This window comes from Fringilla coelebs (genome assembly GCF_963513975.1).
Source record: "Fringilla coelebs genome assembly, chromosome: 12".
In the NCBI taxonomy this organism is placed as follows: Eukaryota; Metazoa; Chordata; class Aves; order Passeriformes; family Fringillidae; genus Fringilla; species Fringilla coelebs.
The window spans coordinates 15,377,959-15,401,977 of NC_140038.1; the positions used below are offsets into that span (position 1 = coordinate 15,377,959).

Genomic DNA, 24,019 nt, shown 5'->3' on the forward strand with positions numbered 1-24,019 from the left:
TTTTATCTAAAGAGCAACCTCCTGCTGGAAAATATTGTCTAGGTAGTCCGAGGAAAGGTGCTCAGAAACACATCAGAGCATTTAATGTTCTGCACTAGGAATTCTCTTCAAAACCAGCATAAAACCAGGAAGATGACATGGTGCTTTTAATAATGCATCAATATTAATAATAATCATCACTGGTGATCACTGGAGTCCTTGCAGGCTGTAATGCTACAACACACTCAGCACATTCATCCTTGTCCTTGAGCCTCACAAAGCAGTGACAGAGTTGGGAGCCTCTTGCATCTCTTAAAATTAGCTCCTTTTGGATTCAGGGCAATTCCCCATTTGCAGCAGCAGAGTCTAAGACACATGACAAGATCAGGCAATGTGAAGTGTGAGATGAAGTGACATGGCTTCATGCTTTAGAGATGCAGAACACGTGTGTGAGTTCTCTGTCTGTGCTGGATTCTCAGGAACTGGGAGGCAATTTTAGGAGAAATCTAATTTTTCTCCATTTGGGGATTATAGAAACTGTTCTGATTGATGCTTGGGCTAAATTCACTCCTGAGTTTTGCTACCATCACTAATCTATTGGTGAATTTAGCTCAGGTTTCCAGAGGATCACTATGAATTGTCACTGCTGCTTTCCTTACTGTGGCACATTGGATTTCCCATGCTGTTGCTGAGATACAGCCATCTCAGAAATATGCACAGCCTGACCCAACCTGTTGAATGCACTGTAAAAATTCTGATCAGACAGAAATCAGAGACATGCTCTACAGCTCAAGAGAGAATGGCAACAGAGAGCTCTGGTGAAAGGCATCAATAACTGTCACTTCTCCAGGCAAAGGCTGCCTAAAGTCAGAAAAGGAGAATCATCTCTGATTCCTTGGTCTCAAAATACTGTTCCTTAGGTCAATCTGTAGGAAACCATATTCCAGAGGCAGCCTTGAAACTGGGGATTATGTTTAGGAATGGTACCACCTCACATGGTACCACCTGGGATCGTGGCCCCTCACTCTGCCTCGGGTACAAAGCGTAAGGAGTGCTCTCAGCAGAGGTATGGGTACAAATTACAGAAACAGACAGTCAGCTCTCCATTCAGAACCAGGAGCAACACATCTGGGAAGGGTGCTGAAGCTGGCAAACAGGCAAACATGAGCAGTGACCCATTTTCTTGCTGCTCTGCAGGTCACAGCCTTGCTCACACAGGACTGCTCTCAAACCCACGGCACAGCCCAAGTGCTGATGAGCCCAGAGGAAGAGCTGTGCTGTTGGGTGCTGGCTGGTTGGAAATGTAGAGCCCTCTCAGAGCCCTGGAGCTGCATGTCTGTCCTGTGGTCACTCCTTCATCTTCTGTCTCGCCTTCCACACACGAGAGGCACTCCTGGATCTCTTGGTCTAGCTCCAAGAATTCCTCTTCACCATCAGAGCTACTGGCAGTGTCATAGTCAATCTCTTCTGCACAAGGAGGTTCATCATCAGATTCCAGGCTGCTGTTACTGCATCTTCTGCAGAAAAACCACAAGAGAGACGGGACGTCACCAAAGGAGGAGGTGTTCTCAGGGGGAAGAGCAAGCAACAGGGAAATGCTTTTTCTGGGTTCAACCTTGGCTCTGTTAATAAGGGATGAGGTGGTACTAAGCAAGCTCTGGTGTGTCTTTGTGTCTGTCTCACCAATGAGAGTGATAAAATGAAGAGTGATACTCACTGACCTCTCAGGAGTAAAGCATTATTATTCCCATCACTATTACTGCTATTGTTAATACAGAAACAGACTGCTTTACATACAGACAATACCATTCTTGCCTTGAGGCACTTACAAAGGTTGCAGAAGCTGAAATATAGCAGAGAAGAAGGTATTCAGTTTCCAGAAGGTTGCTGGTTTAATCATCATCCCCATTGCTGTAGTTCCACATTTAGTGTAAGACCTAATTAATCCAGGTGGTTGAAGTGCTTTGGCATCTTTTCCTCCTGTTCTGTGAATGCTCAGAGCACTGCTAACAAGAGGCAGCACAAACAAAAAACTGAGCCTCTTGGATCTTCAAGCACACTGGCTGCAGGCAGGGCAGGAGCACCAGGACTGGCTGTGTTGTGTGAAGAACATGGAAAGGCTTTGATAGCGTGGCTTCCTGGGGAAGGGCCAAACTCAGAGTCAAGGCTGAATGGCTGAGGAAAGGCTCTAAGTGGATGTCACAGCCACATCACCTGGCTCTCAGAAAGGCAGGCTACCCCACCTTGGCCTCCTGCCATTTATGCAAAGGAATGGCCACAGGGGCTTTCCTCACATGCCCACCTTCAATGCACAGTGCATGAGGTTTGCCTGATGCAATATTTATGGCCTGGTGCAATATTATGGCACTTGTGGTCTAGTGACAGCCAGACTAGATGGCTCTGGGAGTCCTTCTCCTCCCAAGCTGTCTGCATCCCATCTGGCTCTCAGCCCATGAGGGCAACTGGGTAATTTTTTGAGACCAGGAAGAAGCCTGTGATTTCAGTGCTGTCTGGGTGACAGTCTGGATGAATCAGGGGAAGAGATACTGCATTTTTCACCTCCAGGTCAGTGTTTTCGATCAGACTCAGAGCAGGGGAATGTATTGCTTTGGGGGACAGGGAAAGGAATAATACTATTCCACCTCTGGGCCAGAGTTTTTTAATTTGTCCCAAGCTGGGAAGAATGAATGGCTTGGCAGATGGAGCATACACAGCTTTAATGTGTGCTCTGCTCGCTTACATGCCGGTAACCAGAATAATCTTCCAGCTTTCAGCTGTTACACAGCAGTGCCAGCAAGTGAGGTTTCAGAACATACCAAAGGGGTAAAGTATGGCTTTTGGATGCATTGATCCCTCCCCTCTCCTGCATTCCAAGAAAGGTGTAAGATTTTCCTGGGTCTGAGACTCCAGATCTTAACTGCAGAGTATTCTGCAGCAGAAACAGGCAGTGTCAACCCACATCTCCTTCTCAGGCTGATCTCTGGCTTAGTTTACTTCAAAGGCTGGGTATAAAGGATTTTCTGAAAGCTTAATAGAGCTGTACAGCTTAAAAATAAATAAAAGAATAATTATGCACTTTTACAGTTTCTGGCTCTACTTCAGTCTGCTCAGAAATCTGGGTCAGGAAGAACTCATACTGAAAATGAGGATGTGACATGAAACAAAACAAACAAACCAGGACAATCCTCCCAGCACAAACAGCAACAGCAATGGTCCCAGCTGAGTCTGACCAGTGGGTTTGATTTCTTCTTCTAATTTTCATATGCAGGCATGGCATGAATTACCATGATACTGAGTACCTGTGATAATGTTCAAAGCTGACTAAACCCAGGGGAAGCAGAATTTTCATTTATAAGCCCTGCTCTTGCAGATTTGCAATCAAAAAGAACCAAAGCATACCTACTTTCAATATTGCACTTGTACATTTTTAAGGAGCTGCTAATGCCATTGGGACAGAACATAGCTGTTGCCCAACTCACTGATATTTTACAGATGGAGCAGCTTGCAGCCTAGGAATTGAAGGTCAGACATTTGCATGAACAGGATAATTGGGGGGAAAAAAGGTCCCTATTATTACTTAAATCTGGGAAGCCAAATAACAGGATCTTCTGAATTTTTCAATAATTTAGGTGATTTTAGGACTGTATTTCTGACAAAAAAGGGAAAATGACTCCTACCACAAAAACATTTTGCTAATGAAGGGAAGTCTGGAAGACAACAAACAGAGAATGAAAGACAAAAAATACAAAACTGCCATTTCTTTACATTGAAGACTGAAGGGATATTTTTTAGGAAGCAAGCATTTATCCATAAAACACTTGTAATGGACTTCCAAAACTCCCCCTTGTTGCCTGCCTGCACAGCACACAAAACACCCAGAGAGTTCAGTTTAGGGGAGCAGTTGTGCTGCAGAAAGAGGTTCCCATGAATGGGGATGTGCTTAGACCCTGTCTGGAGGTCAGGAAGGAAGATTTTCTTCCTCATTAGCTCTGCCCTTTGCTCCTTTGCTGTGGCAGTGATGAGCAAGGCAGTTAGCACTGACCTCAGCAGTGGCTTCTCCAGCCTGGAGTGCCACCCCTGGATCAGAGCCACCACACAGGTCTCACAGTGAGCTACCAAGCAGCAAGGGATGGCACCAGCCTCCTCCTGCTGCCAGCACAGGCTGCAGTCACACTGCTGACTGCAAAGCTGAGAGGATCTTTATCACATTAACAAACTCCACAAACCAGTTACATCTCTGCACTCTACGGAACTTTACATCCCATAACTCACTTCCTGCTGCAGGAAAATTTAAAACACATTACAAAGCAACACAAATGGGCTGGCTCCAAGCAGCAGGTTCTTCTAAAGGAGGAGAGGTGGCAGCATGTGGCACGTGGAGGGGCCAGCCAGTTCCACTAACCAAGTGCCAGTCCTTGCATGTGCTTCCCCACCTCACAGAGACCATCCCCTTGCATGCAAATGGTGAAACATGGTAAGGAACAGGATTGCCAATATCTATTGACTATTGCATTCTTTCCCAACAGAGCTTGGGGGGTTGTTTGTTTATTTTTAGTCTGATCTTTTAAAGCTGGAAAAGAATTCACGCGACAAAAAAAAGAAATGAAAACCAAAAGCAAAACAACAAAAAAACCTACCCAGGAGACATGAAACATATTTATCAAAGAATAATGATGTTGTCTTACAGAAGGTAAACAAAGAGGAAAACCAATGACACTGCATTATAGAAATCCAAGACAAATATAGACTATGAATACCACTGTACATGAACACAGTGCAGAAGAGAGGGGGGAAGGCTGATAAATATATTCTACAGCCAGCAGTCCCCCAGCTTTCACAGTAAAACATGGACACATTTGGTTGATCTTCAAAACCTATGGCCTCATAGCCCCCATCTATTCCAGCTGATGGGAACCACAGCAGCAATTTGCAACTTCATGATGTGATAAATAGAATTTCTTTGTTTTGATTTTTAATTTGCATATTTACTCAGATATGACTTAATCTTAATTAGTTCTCCTCTTCTATGTGGGCGTGTTTTTTTGTTTTCTCAGTTTTGGAAAGCAAGCAAGATTTGGTTCCCTGTAAAATAATTCTGGGGTTTTTGCTGAGCATGGGAGGAGAAGGAGAAGGGAGCTCAGTGCCTCCTTACACAACTGGAACTTTGTGGTATAACTGGAAAACACTTCTTTTAGGTGCCTGCTGTCAACCCTTCATTCTGAGTCAGCCTGCTAGGACACAGCTGGAGAGAAAGCTCTCATGTCAGCTGTCCTGCTGAGCCACACCTCAGAGCACACACTGCAGCTGTGGTGATAAACTAGAGCTACACACCACACGTGGGCATGAGCGGCATCTCTCTTCCATACCTAATTTTCATCTACTTGTACATGCACTTCCAGGGACTGGAGGAAACTAGAGAACCCCTCAGTAATTTCTAGCGATTTTTCACTCACATTTTGCTTGCCAGGCAGGTCACTCACTGTCTGGGTCACTCACTCTCTGCGTATTCTGCTGGCTGGCTCAAAATAGAACCTTTCATTTTTTCTGCTGGAAAGAACGGGCACTGACAACTGTCCCTCTCAGGGAATCTGTGACTGCTGCTCAGGGTTTCTGCTTGACCTTCACTTGACAGCCCTCACAGTTGCAATGCATTACAGAAGGAAGTGGAGCATTTACTTTTCTTTCATATTGCTCCTCTCACTGTTGAATTTTGTTGCAGCCTTGTCAGAGAGAAACTGGAAGTGGGAGGGTTTAAGTGCATCACATAAACAGGAGGAAAAAGCTGAGGCTGGAGACTACTGCTGGTCATGGACATACCAATGATTCTCTCTGAAGGATGTATCAACAAACAAGCAAACATGTCCTCAGCCTCTCTCTGCAATGAAAAATAACCTCCCAGTATAATCACCCTGCCTGCAACCCTATTTGCTCCTTGTGTTAAACCTTCTCTCCATCATGGCATGTCCCAATTCTTTGGAAGCTGCCCAAAGCAGGGATGTGGCTGTGTATAATGAGCCAAACACATCTCTGATACAGTTCATAGACTACATAAGGCAGGAAATAGCTTTACTGAAATTTTTCAGGAGATGAGACATTCTTGTGTGTGAATAGAAAACAGAAAAAAAGATTTTTATGTGATTAAACAAATTCTCCACAGTTACAGCATTCACCTGAAGGGTGTGGTTTTCCCCCACTAAGGCAGGGAGTGGAGAGCCCAGAAAGTTCCCTGACCACAATTATCAGCTGTGCAGAAGGGGAATTGCCCATTCTTTTCCAAAGAAGTTTTACCTATTGTAAGAACAGTTACCAGTGCTGGTAAATAATGTGTCCTGAAGCTTTAAAGATATGCTGCCCTCTCCATAGTGAATTGGAATTGCCTTGCCCTTCTGGCTTGTTGACATTAAAATTCCATCTACATCACCAAATTTAAGAGGGATGTGTGGTCTTGCACAGTTTTGCTTTTGAGGAAACCATATGTTTTATTAAAAGCAGGAACACTGCTTCTGAAGGCTTGTAATGAATCTAAAATGAACCTTAAGCAGACACATTTGCAGTAATCCCAGAGTACAATTCTGCCTTTAATTGCTTCAATAAAGTAGTATTTTAGGACATAAATGAAACAACTATGATGCTTGCAGGTAATTACACCTGTAAGAAATACACTACAGCAACAAGATGCCAGCAAAGAAGGGCTTTAATTTGCCCTTTGTGTCTGGATTCGGTTGCTACAAGATGCCTTGAACACACCTTGTAATGACTTTCTAATTTCTCCTCTGCTGTTCAGCAGCTCCCCAGACAGCAGCCTGGCACCCTCCTGCCTGAGGAATGCCAGACAAGGATCTGTTTAGTCCCTGACCTCACCAGGGGAGGGGACCAGCTCTCTTCTGATGCAAGAGACTCCAGCTTTAGGAGCTATTGCTTTCCCCTCCGTTGCTGCTGCACAGCAAACTCTAATGATGTTAACTTTGCAGACTCCCAAGGGACTTCCCTTCCCAAAGACTCTTTGACAAGGACTTTTGCATCACACAACCTCTCCTGAGAAAATGTGTGCTCAGCCCAAGGCAGTGCCAGGTGCCCTGGCTCCCAGCCCACCACAGCCCATCCTTTCACCAGCAGTATGAACGTAATTAAACGTGGTCTTGAATTCTGTTTGCTGTGCCTGAAACATGTTTGGTCTTGTTTGGAGTGTAGGTTGTTTTTTTTTTTTTTTTTCCTTTTTTCCTTCCTGCTGCAAATAGCCAAGAGAAAGGTGCAATTCATCGCTAAGGCTCGAACTAATTAGTTTTTCAGAAGTTCCCAGGCTAATTGTAGACTGCAATATTTATAATTGATTTGGCCAGATTAGAAATGGGTGTCTGGTGCACCAGTTAGATAAGTAAAGGGCAAATGGGTTTTATTTAGAAGAGAAGGGAAGACAGCTTGTAAATAAAAGGAGAGCATGAGGAGGAAGGAACAGGCTGACTCCTGGCCAATACTGTCCCCTAATGTTCATTCGGGCTTGCAACAATTTAGCCCTGGGTCAGCAATTTACTTACATCCACCATAAACTGTTCTTGTCCCCAAGAATGGCTGCTTCCAGCAGTGGTGAGAAGGTGGCTGATGCTGCTGCAGGGGCAGGGGAGGGATTGGGCACACACCTCTCATCACAATTCTCCATCTCCATCTTAGGAAAGGGAAAGGCCTCCAGTGAAAGCAGAGAACTGCATCTAATTGAATTACACCATGCCATTGGGACAGCTTTGATCTTTCTGTGACAGACAAGTTTGCAGACAGGACAAGAAGGCATTTTTCTCCCATTTGAGGGGTAGCTGACATTGCGTGACATCCCTGGGTTCCAGGTGTCACAGCCCAGATCCAGGTGTGCTTCCAGCACCACCCAATAAAATTCACACCAGCTGGTCTTCAGACTTGCAGGATGGAAAAGCTGCTGAGAGGCCAGAGGCTGTGGATTCAGTCTTATGAACCATCATTAATTTCCTCCTAATGGAAGACCAATCTATATATCAGAGCAGGGCAAACACTGTATCTTTAGCATTCTTATAGCTGTAGGCTGGTAAGCATTAATAAAACCCAGTGACTTGAACAGATACAAGTCAGCCACGAAATTAAGCTCTGACAGTTGCTGCAGACCCCAAACATAATGAGTTTTTCTTCTCTCACCCTTGGACTGTTCTTAGGTCTTGTATATATTTTTTTTCTTTAAATATATTCACATTTCAGCACAGGAAAGCACCATCCTGTGGGTATTTTATGAAAGATTTGTGAACTGGCATATTCATTTTGGTTTGTGATGATGTTTTCTTTCACATGGTACAATACCCGGCTTGGACAAACCATTAATAATTCCATTAATCTGCTGCTTGCAAGGGCAGATATGAACAGAACAGCTGCATCCTCATCACCACTGACAAGTTAAACCAGGGTAAAATTTCCACTTATTATGGTGTGAAGTTAATTTTAAAAGAACCTAAGCATGGATTTTACCTCCACAGACATTCCAGGCAACCTGTTAAATTTCAGTCACACCAAACAAGTTCAGCCACTCCACCCAACCTGGGGGAACAGCTCTTTCACCCAAAACTGGCATCCAGCACCAGCTTTTGTGTTAATTCCTTGGCAATATTAGATATGCCTGATGAAATCTTGGGACCTGATTGCCCATGTCTGTACAGCACTACATTCTTGAAATTTGGCCCAAAATCCCAAGCATCAGGGCTCAAGCCCTGGGATACAAATTTTAAGCAAGTTAAAGACATTTATAAGAACCATATGTGATATATTTATGTGATATATTCAGGAACTGTTGGGGAAAAAAAAGTTTAGAGTGTCTTAAGAAAGCACAGGCCACATCTTGCTTCTTAGATCTATATTACTCTACAACTTGGTGTTTATTTAAGGGATGGTTTAATACCAGGTCCACTGTGATCTTGTTATATTCAGTAAAAATAAGATATACTCACAGGAAATAGAAGATGCCTGATGCAAAATAGATGGAATAATACCCATCCACCAGGCAGCACAAGTAGAGGCTTGGATTTAGAGTTTAAGGATCAGAGGAAATGCTTCCAAACCAGGTAAATTTTGGCTTTCTACAGCTTAAGCTTCCTATGGAAAGATGAGCAGTCAAGGCCCCTTGTATGGGAAGATATTCAGTGAGACTACCAGAACTCATTAGGATAGTAAATAATGAAAGAGTTGCTGAAAATATGATTTTGAAAGTGTTTGAGAGCTTTTCTTACAGTGTCTCTATCTCAAGCAATTTCTTCTCAAAAAGATAATCATGTTATTGATGATACTTAGCAGTCCAGCCAAAGTAATACAGGAAGATTATTGGAATCCTTGTAATTGCTTTTAGATGCTTCCAGTAGTTGAGATATTGGCACTGTGTGTGGGGAAAGAAATGTAGAAAGATTTTGGCTTAGATGCTAAAAAATTGTACTGCTGAGGATAAAGAATATAAAGGCGGGCAGGTTCTCCTGAGATCTTTTTTCCCTTGGTGCTCTTTCACATAATTCCATTGACTCTATCCAAGCTGTATAAGTGGTTCTATATATTTAATTTCAAAAGTCCAAGTTTCACATATATGTATCCCTTAGTTCTCTCTGGGCAACTTAAAGGATTTGGGATTTTGAAAGCAAAGTGTTTTAACATGACCAAGACACGTCTAGCCTGTACCTTAGTTACATATCTGTCCTATGTAAAAGGTATTTTCGGGTCAGATAAATACACGTGCAAATATTTGTTTGCACAGCAGATGACAGATAGATATCTAATTACTTCACTGAACTAATAATTGCTGTAAATTACTAATTTCCAACCACTACACCCCGTGAAGGAGAAATAAACCTCTTGGTTGCTAGTTTTTCTTCATGAAAGTGTATTTTTAGCTGTTACCCACTCTGATGTTTCAGAGAATCTATGGCAGAGGACAAATTAGGAAAGGTTAAATTATTATAAATTCTATGTGTCCATGTATGTAAATAAGATTAAAGAAGCACATAAATACAGCACCATAACTTATCTACCTTTCCTCAAAGACAGATAAATAATAGATATATACACATTATACACACACCCAGACACCCACACATGCACTCAGTTATGTGGTTTGCTCTGTATTCAGAGCACAATTTTCATTACTAGACATGGGAGGTCTCAGGAGATGCTCCTACAGCTCCCTGAGAAATAACAATAGGTGATCACTGAACCTTGATGCTGCTGCATTCAAGTGGAAGCAACCTGAGGAAAAGAGCTGCTTGTGACCAGAGCAAAGCAAGTCTTTGACTCCAGTCCCCAGGTGAGTGTTGACAAAGCAGGAGTTCACCTGAAAGGGAAATCAGACCATCTGGGTAGGACTGGCAGCAACTGGCTGAATGAGAGGACACAGTCTTAAGCAGTGCCAAGGGAAATATAGGTTGGATATTAGGAAAAAGAGTTTTACAGAAGGGGTGATAAAATGCTGGAATGGTCTGCCTGGGAAGGTGGTGGAGTCACCATCCCTGGATGTGTTTAACAAAGCCTGGATGTGGCACTGGGTGCCAGGGTTTAGTTGAGGCCTTGGGGCTGGGCTGGACTCCATGATCTTGAAGATTTCTTCCAGCCTTGTGATCCTGTGGCTTGAGATGTGTTAGGATGGTCAAGAGCCAAGCAGAATTGGTTCTATAAAACACCCAGTGTTGTCATCAGCTGTTTGGGAGCTTAAAGGAAGACTGTGGCTAAAGTTAAGATCTTGGATTCTCAGTAAGGAAACCAGGACATTTGCCTAGTCCACATGGACCTGACTCGTTCTTGTACCTCTTAAAGTAGGGAATACACATTTTTAGAAATCCCTCTGCACAAATCTTTTTTTTCTCATAATCTTGTGCTTCAAATGGGTAAAGAACAGGTGGGACCAAAAAGACTCAACTCTGGTAAAGAGAATGATTCTTGTTCTGAAGCACCCAGAGAGGGGACAGGGTATGGCAACACATGGAGGTTCAACAGCTGTTCTTCCACTGAATTCTGCTTTTAAGGAAAGGCTTCAGACAAATCTCAGCTTTAAGGCCAAAGAAAACAACTCTTGGAATGTACTTAAGGCCAGCATGATGGCAAAGCCCTGAAGCCTCAGAGGTTCCAGGTGATGAACATCATTTAACATGACCACTTCTCAAAGTAACTTTAGCTACAGTCCTTTACCAAGGTCCTGTGTTATCACAGATTTCTTGGAATGGATCCAACACAACTCTGCAAAGTCATAATCCTCCTAAAAGTTACACATCTCATTCAGGGGTGATCATCATAACTGATCTGAGAAACCTCCTGTATTGTAAAAAGTTCTGAGACTGATATGGAACTTTTGTTTTCTCATCCTCTCCTGAAGAGAAGAACTATAATTAATCAATATTTTAGTTGCAGGGGGGAGACAGAGAGACCCTGTATGTACCCATAAGAATGAAAGACAGCAGGGGCAAGGTCAAAGAAATCTATTGTGCCTTTGAAGCAGATTGAAGTGGGGTTTATAGCAGAAACATCTGATGAAGTATGTGTGATCATAAATAATCAACAATAGATGCAGCTTTAAACTTCAGCCTCTGCCCTCATCCTAAATCTCTTCTCAGACATAATGAGATTCAGATAAAACAAATCTGAATACTCATGTTCAATATCTTTCAAAACATTCTGATCAATTATGTTTTTAACACCATATGGACCCAAATCCAAAACCTTGCTTAACCTCGCTCATTACACAGCTGATTTGCATATGCTTTGGACTCCATTAAGGACAACAAAAAATGTCATCTACTGCATATAAAAGTGGCAACGCTTGCTAATTCCCTGATCTTGCCAAAGCCCTGCCAGATGTTTCGTGAAGAATAGCAAATATTTCATTATGTTCTCCCTGCTTCCTAAAATTTGTCTGTCAGGAACTGCAAGGATGAACAAGAAAAACAACAGGCATGGAGAGCTGACAAAAACATGAAGCATCAGTTTCAACCTATTTCAGACCTCAAACAGGGTTCTAAAGGGATTCTTTGTGCCAGAAGGACCCTGCAGCCAGGAACATATGACTCCCAGTAAAGAGAGGAAAGAGGAAAAACAACCGTTTGCTCTGATCTAAGGAGACAGCATTGCCTTGCAAAAAGAACAGAGTAAAGCACATATAAAAGTTCCATTGCTGTTTGTTGTACCTGAGGTCTCCAAATTCTCTTCTGTGTTCCTGTTGCAGGTATTTAATAATGTTTCACCTGTATAACAGGCAGATGCAGTTTTCAAATGAATCCATTTGTAGCTTGTAGCATCTATCAACTCCCAGCAGGGAACATTTTTTAAAATCACTGTTAACATGAGTATTTTCTGAATATTTTATAAAAATCAATTTTCAAATGCCTGCCAAAATATTCTATGTGCTTTACCTGAAAGTTGCAATTACATTTTTTTTCTTTTTTCTGTATGTGAATATATATGTCTATATTTATATATGCTTACATAAATTCTTAAAAGAATACTAACCCACCATGGAAGCAAGCATATTCTGAGTGAAAGCTGAAGCAACATAAACTGACAAAATTATTCATTTAATTATGGTAAGACATGTATTTGGATGGATGGGGCAAATTATAGCACAGCTTGCAAAGCAGTGAAACAATCACTTTATAGAGAACCACCCTGAGCATTTAACGTCACTCTCTGATTTACAACTAAAAATGATAAAAGGTCAGTCCTTGTGCACAGCGTAAGTGACTGAAAAAATATGTCAGGCTGTACATCAAAAGAAAATTAAATCAGGAGGTTAAAACACTTGGTTTTCAAAGATACAGGTTCTGTACTCACTGGGCTTGCAGTCACTGTGAGCAAACTGCTTTTCTCTCTTTGCCCCAGTTCTGCAGTAATGGGGACACACAAGGCTCCATCCCTGCACCTCTGCACAGCAGAGCCAGGGTGTGTCTGAAGCCTTCCAACACCTGCCTAGTCAAAATGAGGGTGCAGAGCTCTTTAATTGCCTCTTCTAGGCGTGTGCCCTTCTCTCCTCTGAAAGCAGTGACAAAAAGGGTGCTAAACCTCACTGAGTTGGGTCCAAAAAACTCCTCTGGACAAACTGTGCCTTCAGTAAAGTAAAAACTTTCCAGATCCATTAGGGACAGAAGTCAGTGTTCTTGATTCTGCCAGACAGGAATGAAGAGTTTAGCTGGAGGAATGATGAGGATGTAGGACTCCTGTTGACATCAAGAGGGGGAAGAGATGCTCAGTGACACCAAGGATTAGCTGCCAGATCATATTTTCAAAGAGAAATGCTGTAATTCTTGCAGTCCTGAAAACAAGTAACATCATAAAAGTGAAGGGAGGAAACAGCCAAAAGCTGCCAGATTTTCTGTACCCAGTGTGGCCTCTGATTTTAAAGTGCCCAGCAATCCTGGCTGCCAGATCCAGCTCAAGCAAACAAAGGTTGAGGACTTGTGCAGGCGAAAACTTCATTGGTCAGGAAATCGTGTATTTCCTGGCATTTGCCTTTGTAGTTGTCTTTTCCTAGCTCCTCATCTTGTCTCTGCTTCAGAAAGCTGCTTATTGCACCAAAATTAAGTGACATCTGCTCTTCTCAAGGTGGATTCTGTCTTCCAGGAACTGAAACAGCAGCAGGTCGTGAGTTGTTCTGGCTCATGAGTTGTCACCAAGGCGTTGAAAGAGCCCACGGAAATGAGAGTTTCCAGTGCAAACAGCACAGATCCAAGTGCTAGAATATACACACACACTTCACAGAGGGGATGCATTTAGGAAGGTTGTATTCATGGATACATAGAGGGCTCTTGACTGATGTGTTCTGTGATAGAATGCCTTCCTTCCCCACCAAACCATCACAGCCTCATTTTCTACACAGACATTTCTGCTGCACCAGCAATAATTAGGTATCCCCACAGTAACATTTCAAGTGCCAGTAACACACAAACCCTTAAAAAAACCCTTGTATGATGCTGAGGGGCCCAAGCTCTTGGAATGATGGAGATAATAGAATAGTGGAGTAACTGCAGCCAAGTCAGGCTGCTGCTGACTTTACCCTGAGATTCCCAGGCTTATGCTGGACTTTCTCCTTTTCTGCACAGCCAACCCAGATATAAACTGTGTCAGATTTAATGGTGCATGATACAGGCAATTCAGTATCAAGGAAAGGGGGAAAAAAAGCATTTCTGAGGCAAGATGGGTTATCAGCTCAGCTCAAAAAGCAACCTATCAAGAAACACTGCCAAGGTGACTTCAGAAATCTATAATTTAGGTGTTACCTTAAGCCTGAAACTTTGTTTGGAAATTTCATACTTCTCACAAGCAGACTGGCAAAGCCCAGGAGGATCAGACCAGCTATCAGTCCAGATGACAAAGTAATACACTTAGTGTATATCAAGTGCTGTGCACATGAAAGGTACAGGAAAGATGGCAACATTATACAGCTTTATCCTGCAAGGAATCAAAGCTGTTATTACACAGCAGTTTTCCAAGGGCTATTACACTCCATTGCTTACCCACCAATCAGCTCACCTTACTGGGCTTCCCAACAGTATGAATCACTTTTAAATAACAATGCATTTACTTTACATACAAACTTTGCAGCCTGAAACACCCCATACTGCTTTCTGAAAATGGAAGAAGCCTGAAGATTTATCAGGAACAGGGCTCTTGACGTGCAGGAAGCTGCACCAGCATGTCCCAGCTGAGCAGCTGAGCTCCTGAACAGCATCATTCACCACTAATTTTGCAGCCATTTCTGAGGCAGGGAGTGACACATTACTTTAAATCTTGTCATTTTTAGAACAGAAGGCAAAGAATTGTAAAGTCAGTCAACAACCGGTGCAAAAATTTTAAGGAACTGAAGATAAGAGAAATATGCCCTGTGTCAAAACTAGGCAAAGACAAAAGCCCTAGATCCCCAATTCTCAATACTCAGAGTATTTCTCGGTTTGCAAGTGAATAAAGATTGCTGTGCAAGGACAATCATTCCATGGAAGCACTTAATGATCTGGGTTGGAAGGGACCTCAAAGGTAATCTTGTTCCAAACCTCCTTTCATTGCCAGGAACATTTTCCACTAGATCAGGTTGCTCAAAGCCCCATCCAACCTGACCTTGAACATTTCCAGGGAAGGGGATCATTAGTTGATGATTACAACAGCAGTGAGAGCCTGTGGAACTTTTCATGCCAGCCTCACACCCTTACTCCACAGATGGGCACCGTGCAAACTGCAGTCACTCCTGGGAGGGCTGTGCCTGCTCGTGCAGCTCTGGGGAAGCTTGGGGCTGGGGAAGTGGCAGAGCCACAGAGGGAGGCTGTGGACACTGATCCAGGGCACTCTCAGGCAGATTTTTCAGCCCTGCTCCCAGGTCTCAGTGGAAGACAGCACAAATCCTGCCAGTTGCCTTTCTCTGACACACACGTATTTGCTGGAACTACCTCATGTGAGTTTAGGAGGAAAAGGCTCAGAATTAAATACACAATTAGGGTTGTATTGACCTAAGCTGCTAAGGGTGAATTCCATAAGCAAAGTGTGTAAATATGTGTCCAAAGATCTGTGACTAAGGAGGAGCCCAGACAAGCACCCCAAACCAATAGCTTTAGCTTCTGGAGATGCTTCCTCCCACTTCTTCATGCTGTTCTAGATATTTCCAATGCAAGAGTGGTCCACGAGGAGACAACCAAGAGAAAAGAAAATTTCCTGAGCTGTCTGCTCCATTGCTGCTTTCAAGGTCTCCCCATCCCAGAAGTTTCACACATCCTTGTCCCACACTACTCTCTATAGTAAGGAACTGCCTAATATTTCTCTTCTTACAGAGGGTCTCCTTTAAGATGGATTAAACCAAAACTCCTTAAACTCAGACCTGTCAATTTCCTCTGCTGGAAACTTTGGATTTAGATATCTTTGCTCTATTGGAAAAGATCCACTGATAACAAGCAATTATTATTATGAGATACATCCTTAGAGATAGAAACTGGCTGCTAGGAAAGACTGAAACAATGGGAAAAGGAGAAAAATAAAAATACTATTCCCACTTACCCTGATAGGGATTTAATCACCTTCCCAGCATGACATATCAAGAGTCCTTGGACAACCTCCTGAACAAGACCCAATTGACACCTATAATGTAAAGCACTTGATTTTCTCACGATAACATTAAGCATCATTACTAGAAATGGATGATACAGTTCAAAGCTAATTTCAAATTTAATTTGAAACCATTAAATATATATGTAATTGCCTCTTCCCACAAACCAGCATTTGGGCCCTGAAGGCAGCATCCATAGTAAGCTAAAAGACAGTATGTGAAGCTCTTTCTGTGAGAATTAACAAGAGTGCATGAGATTAAGTGATTTATAAAACATATACATGAGGCCTCTAATAGGAAGAACTGAAATCAAACATTTTGTGATTAGGGCTGTTTTAAAGCAATAACTGGAGTGGGGAGGAGGTGCTGTAGGAGAGGAACAGAGGGTTAATGTGCTCTTCTTGCCAATGCTGGGGACCAGAATGTTCAAGTCAAGATGGAAAAAACTGGGCAAACCAACTGTGGCATATTCCAGAAGGACTTTGGGATGTATCATGAATCCTCAGAGAGTTCAGAGCACAAGCAAACTGTGCTGGACAAGCAGCACACCCCTGAGAATGGGCCTGTCTGCTTTAAGGGCAGTGCTGAGACTGACAGTCTCAAAATGAGCATCCCTGGCACAGAGCTGAGCAACCAACAAAAGGAGAGATCCTGCCAAAGCACAGATTAGAAAATTAGTTATGGAGGTGAACAAAACAGTAGCTGGTACAGAATTTCAATGGGGATACAAAAAAATCTCAGTCTAGAACACAGCAAGGAAATGAGGTCCCTGTAAAGTGAGGCAGGAGACACAGGGTGGGTGGAAAGATGTAAAGTAGTAAAGTACCTGCACTGCTCAGGTGAGGTGGACTCCAGCAGTGCCCAGAACTGCTGACCACAGGAGCTACAACAGTGTCTGCCTCCTTGGAAAGCCCTCAGTTTGATCAGCATCTGCCAGGTGTAGGAGTAAGCTGACAGCCTGGCAGGAACAGGGCTCTGGGTAGATGATAACTCTTGCCCAAAGCCTGTTGCAGGAGAATAGGGTGTTCCATGCTAGGACACTCAGCAGCAGGCCTTTTGAATGCTCCCCAAGGTCAACAAGGCAGCTGAGGACAGCTGGGAATGGGATTACCTACAGGGGCTTGTGGGGTACAGCAGCAAGGTGGGACAGACACACCCCTAAGGTCAGGCTTTGGCCAGTACAACACAGTGGTGGAAACCATTTTGAAATGTGTTATCCCTTGGTAAGGCTAGATACAAAATGGGGAGCTCATATGTAGATTGTGGCCTTTTTCCAGTTCTGAAATCCAAACTTTATATGTTCCTCTTTCCCTCTTTCCTTATCCAGTGTTGCTTCGGTGCTTAATTATCTACCTGCTGGCCTGGCCTTTTTTGCCATACTGGTGCCAGACCATCACTGATGTGTCTATCAGGGTGAAATGAGCTCTGAACTGGGTGATAAATTGTTGTTTTTGCTGCAGCTGCTCACATCTCGTAAATGTTTAAACAGTATAATCACACACATATCTAGTAGCTGCTTGGTTATGTTTATTTTGGATGAGGTGCTATGAAGTTTCTTAGATGTGTGTGTCAAATATTCATAGATGGCAGGCTACTGAAATATTTTTCTTTAGTATTTATTTATAGACTTTATTTATCAACAGAATCAATCTTCACGTTCCCAGACGCAGCATTACTTCTTGCTTTACCCATTTTTTCCAGACAGTGCCTGTCTATCTAACAATATCCCTCTTCCTGAAACATCTATTCACAGAATATCTGTGCAAGGTATCTTCCCATGGGTACTCACAGCATCCATCTTTTTAATTCCAACCATATATCCACTCCATCTAATGCTCGTCATCTCTCTGAAGCACTTGCTCTCTCTCTCTCCTCACCATCTCTTTATCTAGGCAATGGTATCTGTCTCTCTGTCGTGATTCTCTATCCCTTGCTCTCAGTCACTCACCAGGGTATAATTATGGATTTTGGACCACAAGAGGTTTCCTTTTTATTTTTTTTTTCTCCCCAAATTTGGCTCACAAATCACCAGTTAATTTATTTGTTTTTATGCAAAGGCTGGATGTGAGAAATGAACTCTTGAAGGGTACAAGTGCCTTTGGGTCAAAGCCTCTTTCCCAGGCTTTTTTGCTTCCCTGCTGTGTGTGAACTGTTCACTGCTGTGAGAGCTGCTGTTATCTGAGAAACTCATCTTCAAACAAAGATGCTGCAGTGACTCCTGCCTCGCTGTTCTCTTCCTCTTTTCCCTTTCCAATTCCCTTTTTCTCCTATTCCCTTTTTCTCCTACCATATTTCCTCTTTTCCCTTTTCCCCAGTACTTTGCATCCACTGCTTCAAGTTTTTCCCTTCCCTTCCCTTCTTTTGTCTGCTTGGTATTCCGAGGATGACACGTGAAAGTCCCTCCCTATTAAAAATTCACTGTCAAATAAATATTAAAGGAGGCAGGAAAATCCAGTTGGCTCTGTGTGATTTGCACGATCTGCAACACAAGACCCAGGTTTACCCACTTCACAGGGGTAATGAAGGGTTTGGTGACCCTCAGCTCCTAGAAACCCCATGATGGGGACAGATTCCCTCCTCACCACCAGCCTGAATGAGATGGGTAGGGCAGGAGAGGAAGAATGTAAAAACTTAAACCTCTCCTCGCTTTTTTTCTTCCTATGTGTTTTTCTCTTATGGAAAAATTGACACAAGAGCAGTACAAAAGATTATCAGGTGACATGGAAATTACTGGACAGGAGAGGAAAGTAAAAAAAAAAAAAAGGAAAGAAAAAGAAATAAAGCAGAGCAAACTCTGTCAGGAAAGGAGGGAGGGAAAAGCTTCCATGTATCTGGTTTTGGTTCCCTGTGCAAAGACCCCAGTAGTTCATAATTTTTCTTGAGGCAGGGCCAGTATGGTTCAACAGCAGAATAAAACATGCAATAATTAATTAATAGCTTCACAGTTTTATGGATAGGTTTAACTCTCTCTTATTTAGAGCTGCTGGAAAAGACTGAGACAGATGCAAAGCGCAGCAACATGAATTAACTGTTCTCAACATGGAAGGAGAAAATACTATTTTCACTGAAGTGAGCAAATTTGCTGATAGCTTATGGACTTCAGAGGGGACCCAGATTTAATTTGAAAAGTAAAGATATTTCCCCTCCCACCACAGTCTGTCATGTCTGTGTGAGCTACCAGCTAGGATTGCTAGCCTGTGTCTTAGTTCCTTCACAGCACAGGATGGGAATAACTGCGCTCCCAGGAGGGGCAATCTGCCAAATGATGACTAACTCTTAGAGAAGAGGAGTCAATACAGCTTTCAGAGGAGAAGGCAGAAGAAAAACCCACCACTCCCCTTCCCTATATTGGCTGGGACTGCTTAACAGTGTTTTAAACATGTCCCATCCATGAAGGAGATATGAGCTGTGAGTGGGGAAAGCTTCCACACAGGAGCAGTCCATGAACTCATCAACAGGTCCACAAGAGAGGTTTGCTGTGAGTGCTTGACTCATGGAGAAAGAAGCTTCTGCCATGCCCAGAGCCACAGCAAGGAGCAGAGCAAGAGGCAGGAGTGGGAGAGGGAAAATGGAGAATGATGAGGCCAGGGGTCAGCTGCTCAAGAGGTTTTGTGTCTCTCCTTCTGCTCACCCTTATCGTGGCATGAAGACGCAGTATGAACCATTGGAACAGGATGTGGAGGCACTCCAAAGTTAGATCAGAAAGAACAATCCATCTTGTTTGACTTGCCTAATTTACTTATTGTGAGCAGATGGGTTATGAGGTCTGCCATCAGTGATGAATTATATTCATGATAAGTCATTCCCAGCTAATGAGGATCCATTATCATTATCTGCTAAGGAAGAGTAACGGCTTGCCAAGATAGAGTGGGGGTTTCACGGTTTCCAGGGAGAATATTCTGGGCTGGTAGCCACCTGGCTATTGACTTTTCAGGAAACTGAAAGCTTTCCAAGATGGATACCTTCTGCTTGTTTCAAACCTTGGGCAAATTCAGGAGAGGGAATGTAAAAGGAGGTGGAGGAGGAGGAAGTGAGGGAAAATAGTAGTAACTGTGTCTGATAAGACTGATTAAATCAAGGTCTCACTCTAATTACACTGCATTTAAATAAATTTTGCCTAGTAAGTAATTGTAATTAAACTGCAATTAAACATATATTTATATCACCATTTCCTCCCCTGCACAGCTGTCTGTTTCCACCTCCTGTTGTTGCTATCTACCTGCCAAAAGCTCTGAATTATCACAAGGGATTTTACATTTCCTTGGACTTCCTGGAGGAGATCTTGTGGGGGGAAAGGTCTGAGGCACCCCCACAAGAAGCTAAAAGGAACTTCTGTTTTCAAGCTGTGTTGGAAGAATGGTGCAGCTGATGCTGTGATAAACTAGACCTGAGGAAAATGTTGTGAGGGGCAAAGGTATGAACGAAAGGAAGTAATGTCTCTCTTCCTCTCAGAGGAACTGGAAAAGAGAAGCATTTTCACCTCTCTGAAACTTCTTCACATTTGGGCTAGAAATGAAGGTATACTCCTTGCCTTCCTCAGAGCACCTTTGTTGTGAGTTTCTTTCCTAAATCTCTGTTTACAGCATCAAGTTTGTGCATTCTTTTACATTATCTGGAGGAAAAGAGCTCACTTATCTACACAGTAGCACCTGCAGGTGAGAGTCCAGACCTCAGGATACAACTCTGGAGCTCTATTTTCAGCTTTTGAGGAGTATTCACTGACTCTAACTGTGTCTCAGTTTCCTTTATTTGCTGCTCTGAGCTCCCTACACATAACAACCCTACAGATGGTCTTTAAAGTTTACTGCAGTTCTCAACAATTGGGTTAGGAAAGTCTGTTATGGAAAAACAGGAGGTTCTAGCTATTTAAAATGAAAGCTAGTTCCTGTTAGGAACCTGAAGGCAGTAAGGGAAGGAGAAACAAAAGAAGAAATAAACAGCTAAAGGGAGAGTGATAAAAATGAGAAGGTGAACATATCACAGCAGGAAGAATGCCCAGGGCTAACGAAAGCAAACTGGTTTCTCTGCCTTACCTCCCTCCTCATCAGAGATGATGGAAAACATCTCCATTTGTGCCTCTGCTCTCACAGAGCTCTAATTAAGGGACTGGAGAAATACCACCGTCACCCTCATCTGTTTGTGCTCAGTTGCTGAAAGGACACCATGCATCTCCCTGACAGGTAGTCATTACAGCTGGCTATGGGCACCCCTCCTCCCAGAGGAGGAGCAGAGCTCCAGCCCTCATTTCAACACCTCCCAGGAGATCCTCCACGTGCTCCTGGGGCTCCAGGGAGGTGAGCCATGGAGCCCTCAGCATGGAAATCACTGCTGGCAGGGAAAGGGCAGCTGATGGGGCAGGGACTGCACTCAGGACATGCTGCTTCAAAAGACGCACTGCAAATGGGAGAATCCGGATGTGCAAATGTGTGGTATCCAGAAGTGCATATGGGTGCAGTGTATACAATAATAAAAAAATTAATTCTTATCCAAAGTTAGTTAAATCTATTTAGTTACTGGCAGTAATTAATTTACTTAATTTCCACGTGATTGCAAGCTTTCACTCCCTCTCTTCCTTCAGACATTTCTGTTTTCTCTCTGATTAACTGGTCTCAGGAAGGTCCTTATGGCAGTGCTTGGTGAAAAAAAACCCAGAACAACCATCTCAAGCTTGATTTTCTGATGTGACCAATAGTCAGCCTGATCTGGAGTAATCTGTCACGTCAAAGAATATAGATCCCAACTCTGTGACTGTCTTTTCAAACCTTTCTTTAATCTATAAACCTCAGTTCTACTCTCATAAATAGGAGACAAAAGCAATGCTACTGGAGTGACATTTATCAGAGGAATGATTGGACATTACTTTCCCTGCAGACTCACTCTGGAATCATTGTTTATTTACTGGTTTGTCAACAATATCTTTCACTCATAAACAGTCTGATCTTAATGGCATCCTTTCCACTTTCTAAATCAAAATGGGAAGAAACCCCCAAGGCTGTCATCACCCACAGTTTCCCCACATAGCATCTTTTTAAATCAGGAGCCAGGGAAAGAACTGCCACCATTTTAGGGTACATGAACTGCTGCCCTTTCCCTTTGGCAAAATGCTGTGCACAAACCATCGAGCACATGAATACTTTCAGTTTGATTCAGCTCAACTCAGAGGTGCAGTCAAAGGAGGAAAATGACTGTCATAGGTCAAAACCCAAACCTTCCTTTCTCTTTAATGGCTCTGTGACTGCCTCAGGCTTTTTGTTTTCACTTACAGTGAACTCCAATCTGCCAGCAATTTTGTTCTGCTATTAGACAGATGGAATAATGTGAACAATTATCACCTCTGTGTGCATTCTCTCTTTCTCTTTTGATGTAAATACATCTATTTGCAATCAGGGATGGCCTTCAACCCCTTTAAGAGAGACCTAAGACAGATCTTTTAGAAACCAGGCTTAGACAAGAGTCTCCTGAACATTTGGGACTCAGTGGAGATATTCTAGAACCATCTGGATGCAATCCTTTGCAATGTGCTCCAACATGACCCTGCTTGAGCTGGGAGGTGGACCAGATGATCCACAGTGGTATCTTCCAATCTCACCCAGCATGGACAGAGCTCAAGGGAAAACCTTCCCATTCCTGCCTGTGCCTGCCTGTCCCATCCAGCAGCCACTGGATCCAGGCTCTGCTGCCCCTGCTGTGGCACACTCAGTCACTTCCACAACTGAACATTCACCACAAACCCTCACTTTGGCTGATTTACTGGAATCCAAACAGACCACAGGCAGATTAAAAATGAGATCAGCATCCTTTCCCTTGTGGATTATTTGCTCTGGAGGGGTAGGCAGCACTAACAAAGATGTTTCAATGCAGGGGCTATTTTCTTCTCAATGGTGCACTAGACTGGTCATTTTTACACACCAGAGCATGATTGACATTCCCAGTATTAGGAAAAAATGCTTTGCTGATTTAGCCATGGCAGGAAGAAGGATCTAGTTTTGAGCAAAATCCAGATATTCAGTCTGAAATCTCAGAGAGGAAAGCAGTGAGAGGAGGGGGAAAAGCAGAAGAGAAAACCTCAAAGGTAGAGGCAGAATGCTGCGAGACATTATCCTTCATTCAGCATGCAGATGAGTTTGCCAGGCAGGAAGCAAAATGGAGAAAAGGTGTCTGAGGCATCACATGCCATCTCTGCTGCCACTCTCCCACTTTAATTACCCCTAAATCAAGGGCAATAGCTTCCCCAGCCCTGAAATGCACGCTGCCTGTCTCCTCATACACATAATAAGGCCTGCAGGGATTTCAGAGACTTTAGCCTTGCGCGTCTCATTGCTCTGATCCTGAGGCTTCTTTTAGCATAAAATCAGCAGAAAAGCGTTGAGAGGCACAACCTTATTTTAACAAATCCCTATCCTGCTTGCCAAACCTCCCTGAGTCAATGCATGCCCAGGACTGTGATTAGGATTCTCCTGCACAGGTTATATTTGTGTACTGCTGTTTCCATATGTCATCCTGCACTCGTTATGCTGCTCCTAACTCCACTGGTACCTGCACAAGGAAGGAGCCCCAGCAGAAAATCTGCAATATTTCTAATTTACATGAGGTTTCTAGGAATGGGCAAGACCTCTTGGAAGGAAAAAAGAAAAGAATCTCCAAACTCTTGTCCCCTTCCCAGATACAAATCAAAATTAATTACTGCTAGGGAAATTAAGGTCACAAAAATTTAGCTGAGCTCTCTTTTTTTTTTTTTTTTTATTTTCCTATTTCTGTCTCTGGTTCTTGGCCTTCAATTTGTTAATTAATGTGGGTGACACCCAAGGAGAAATGTGCAAAATGAAGTATTAAACACCGTGAGAGGGGAATTCGTCTCAGCCACTACAATGGCATCTGGTCTAAACTAAATTTTGTGGCTGCCCCTCAAATCTATGAAGGGAGACAAAAGATACATTGCAACCATAGGAAAATAAAGTTAATAATTTGATCATCTTT

The 24,019-nt window shown here is 43.0% G+C and overlaps 1 protein-coding gene across 1 annotated transcript in view; it reads right to left on the reverse strand.

The window, feature by feature from the left end:
* Positions 1–1,189: 1,189 nt before the first annotated feature.
* The window catches only part of AGBL1 (AGBL carboxypeptidase 1), a gene marked incomplete at both ends in the record, with an annotated part of 309,418 nt that continues 286,588 nt past the window's right edge, over positions 1,190–24,019 (reverse strand). Inside the window, one exon of the mRNA XM_084213816.1 lies at positions 1,190–1,496. Within this exon, the coding sequence (XP_084069942.1) occupies positions 1,190–1,496 (307 nt within the window). The remainder of the gene's footprint in view (positions 1,497–24,019) is intronic.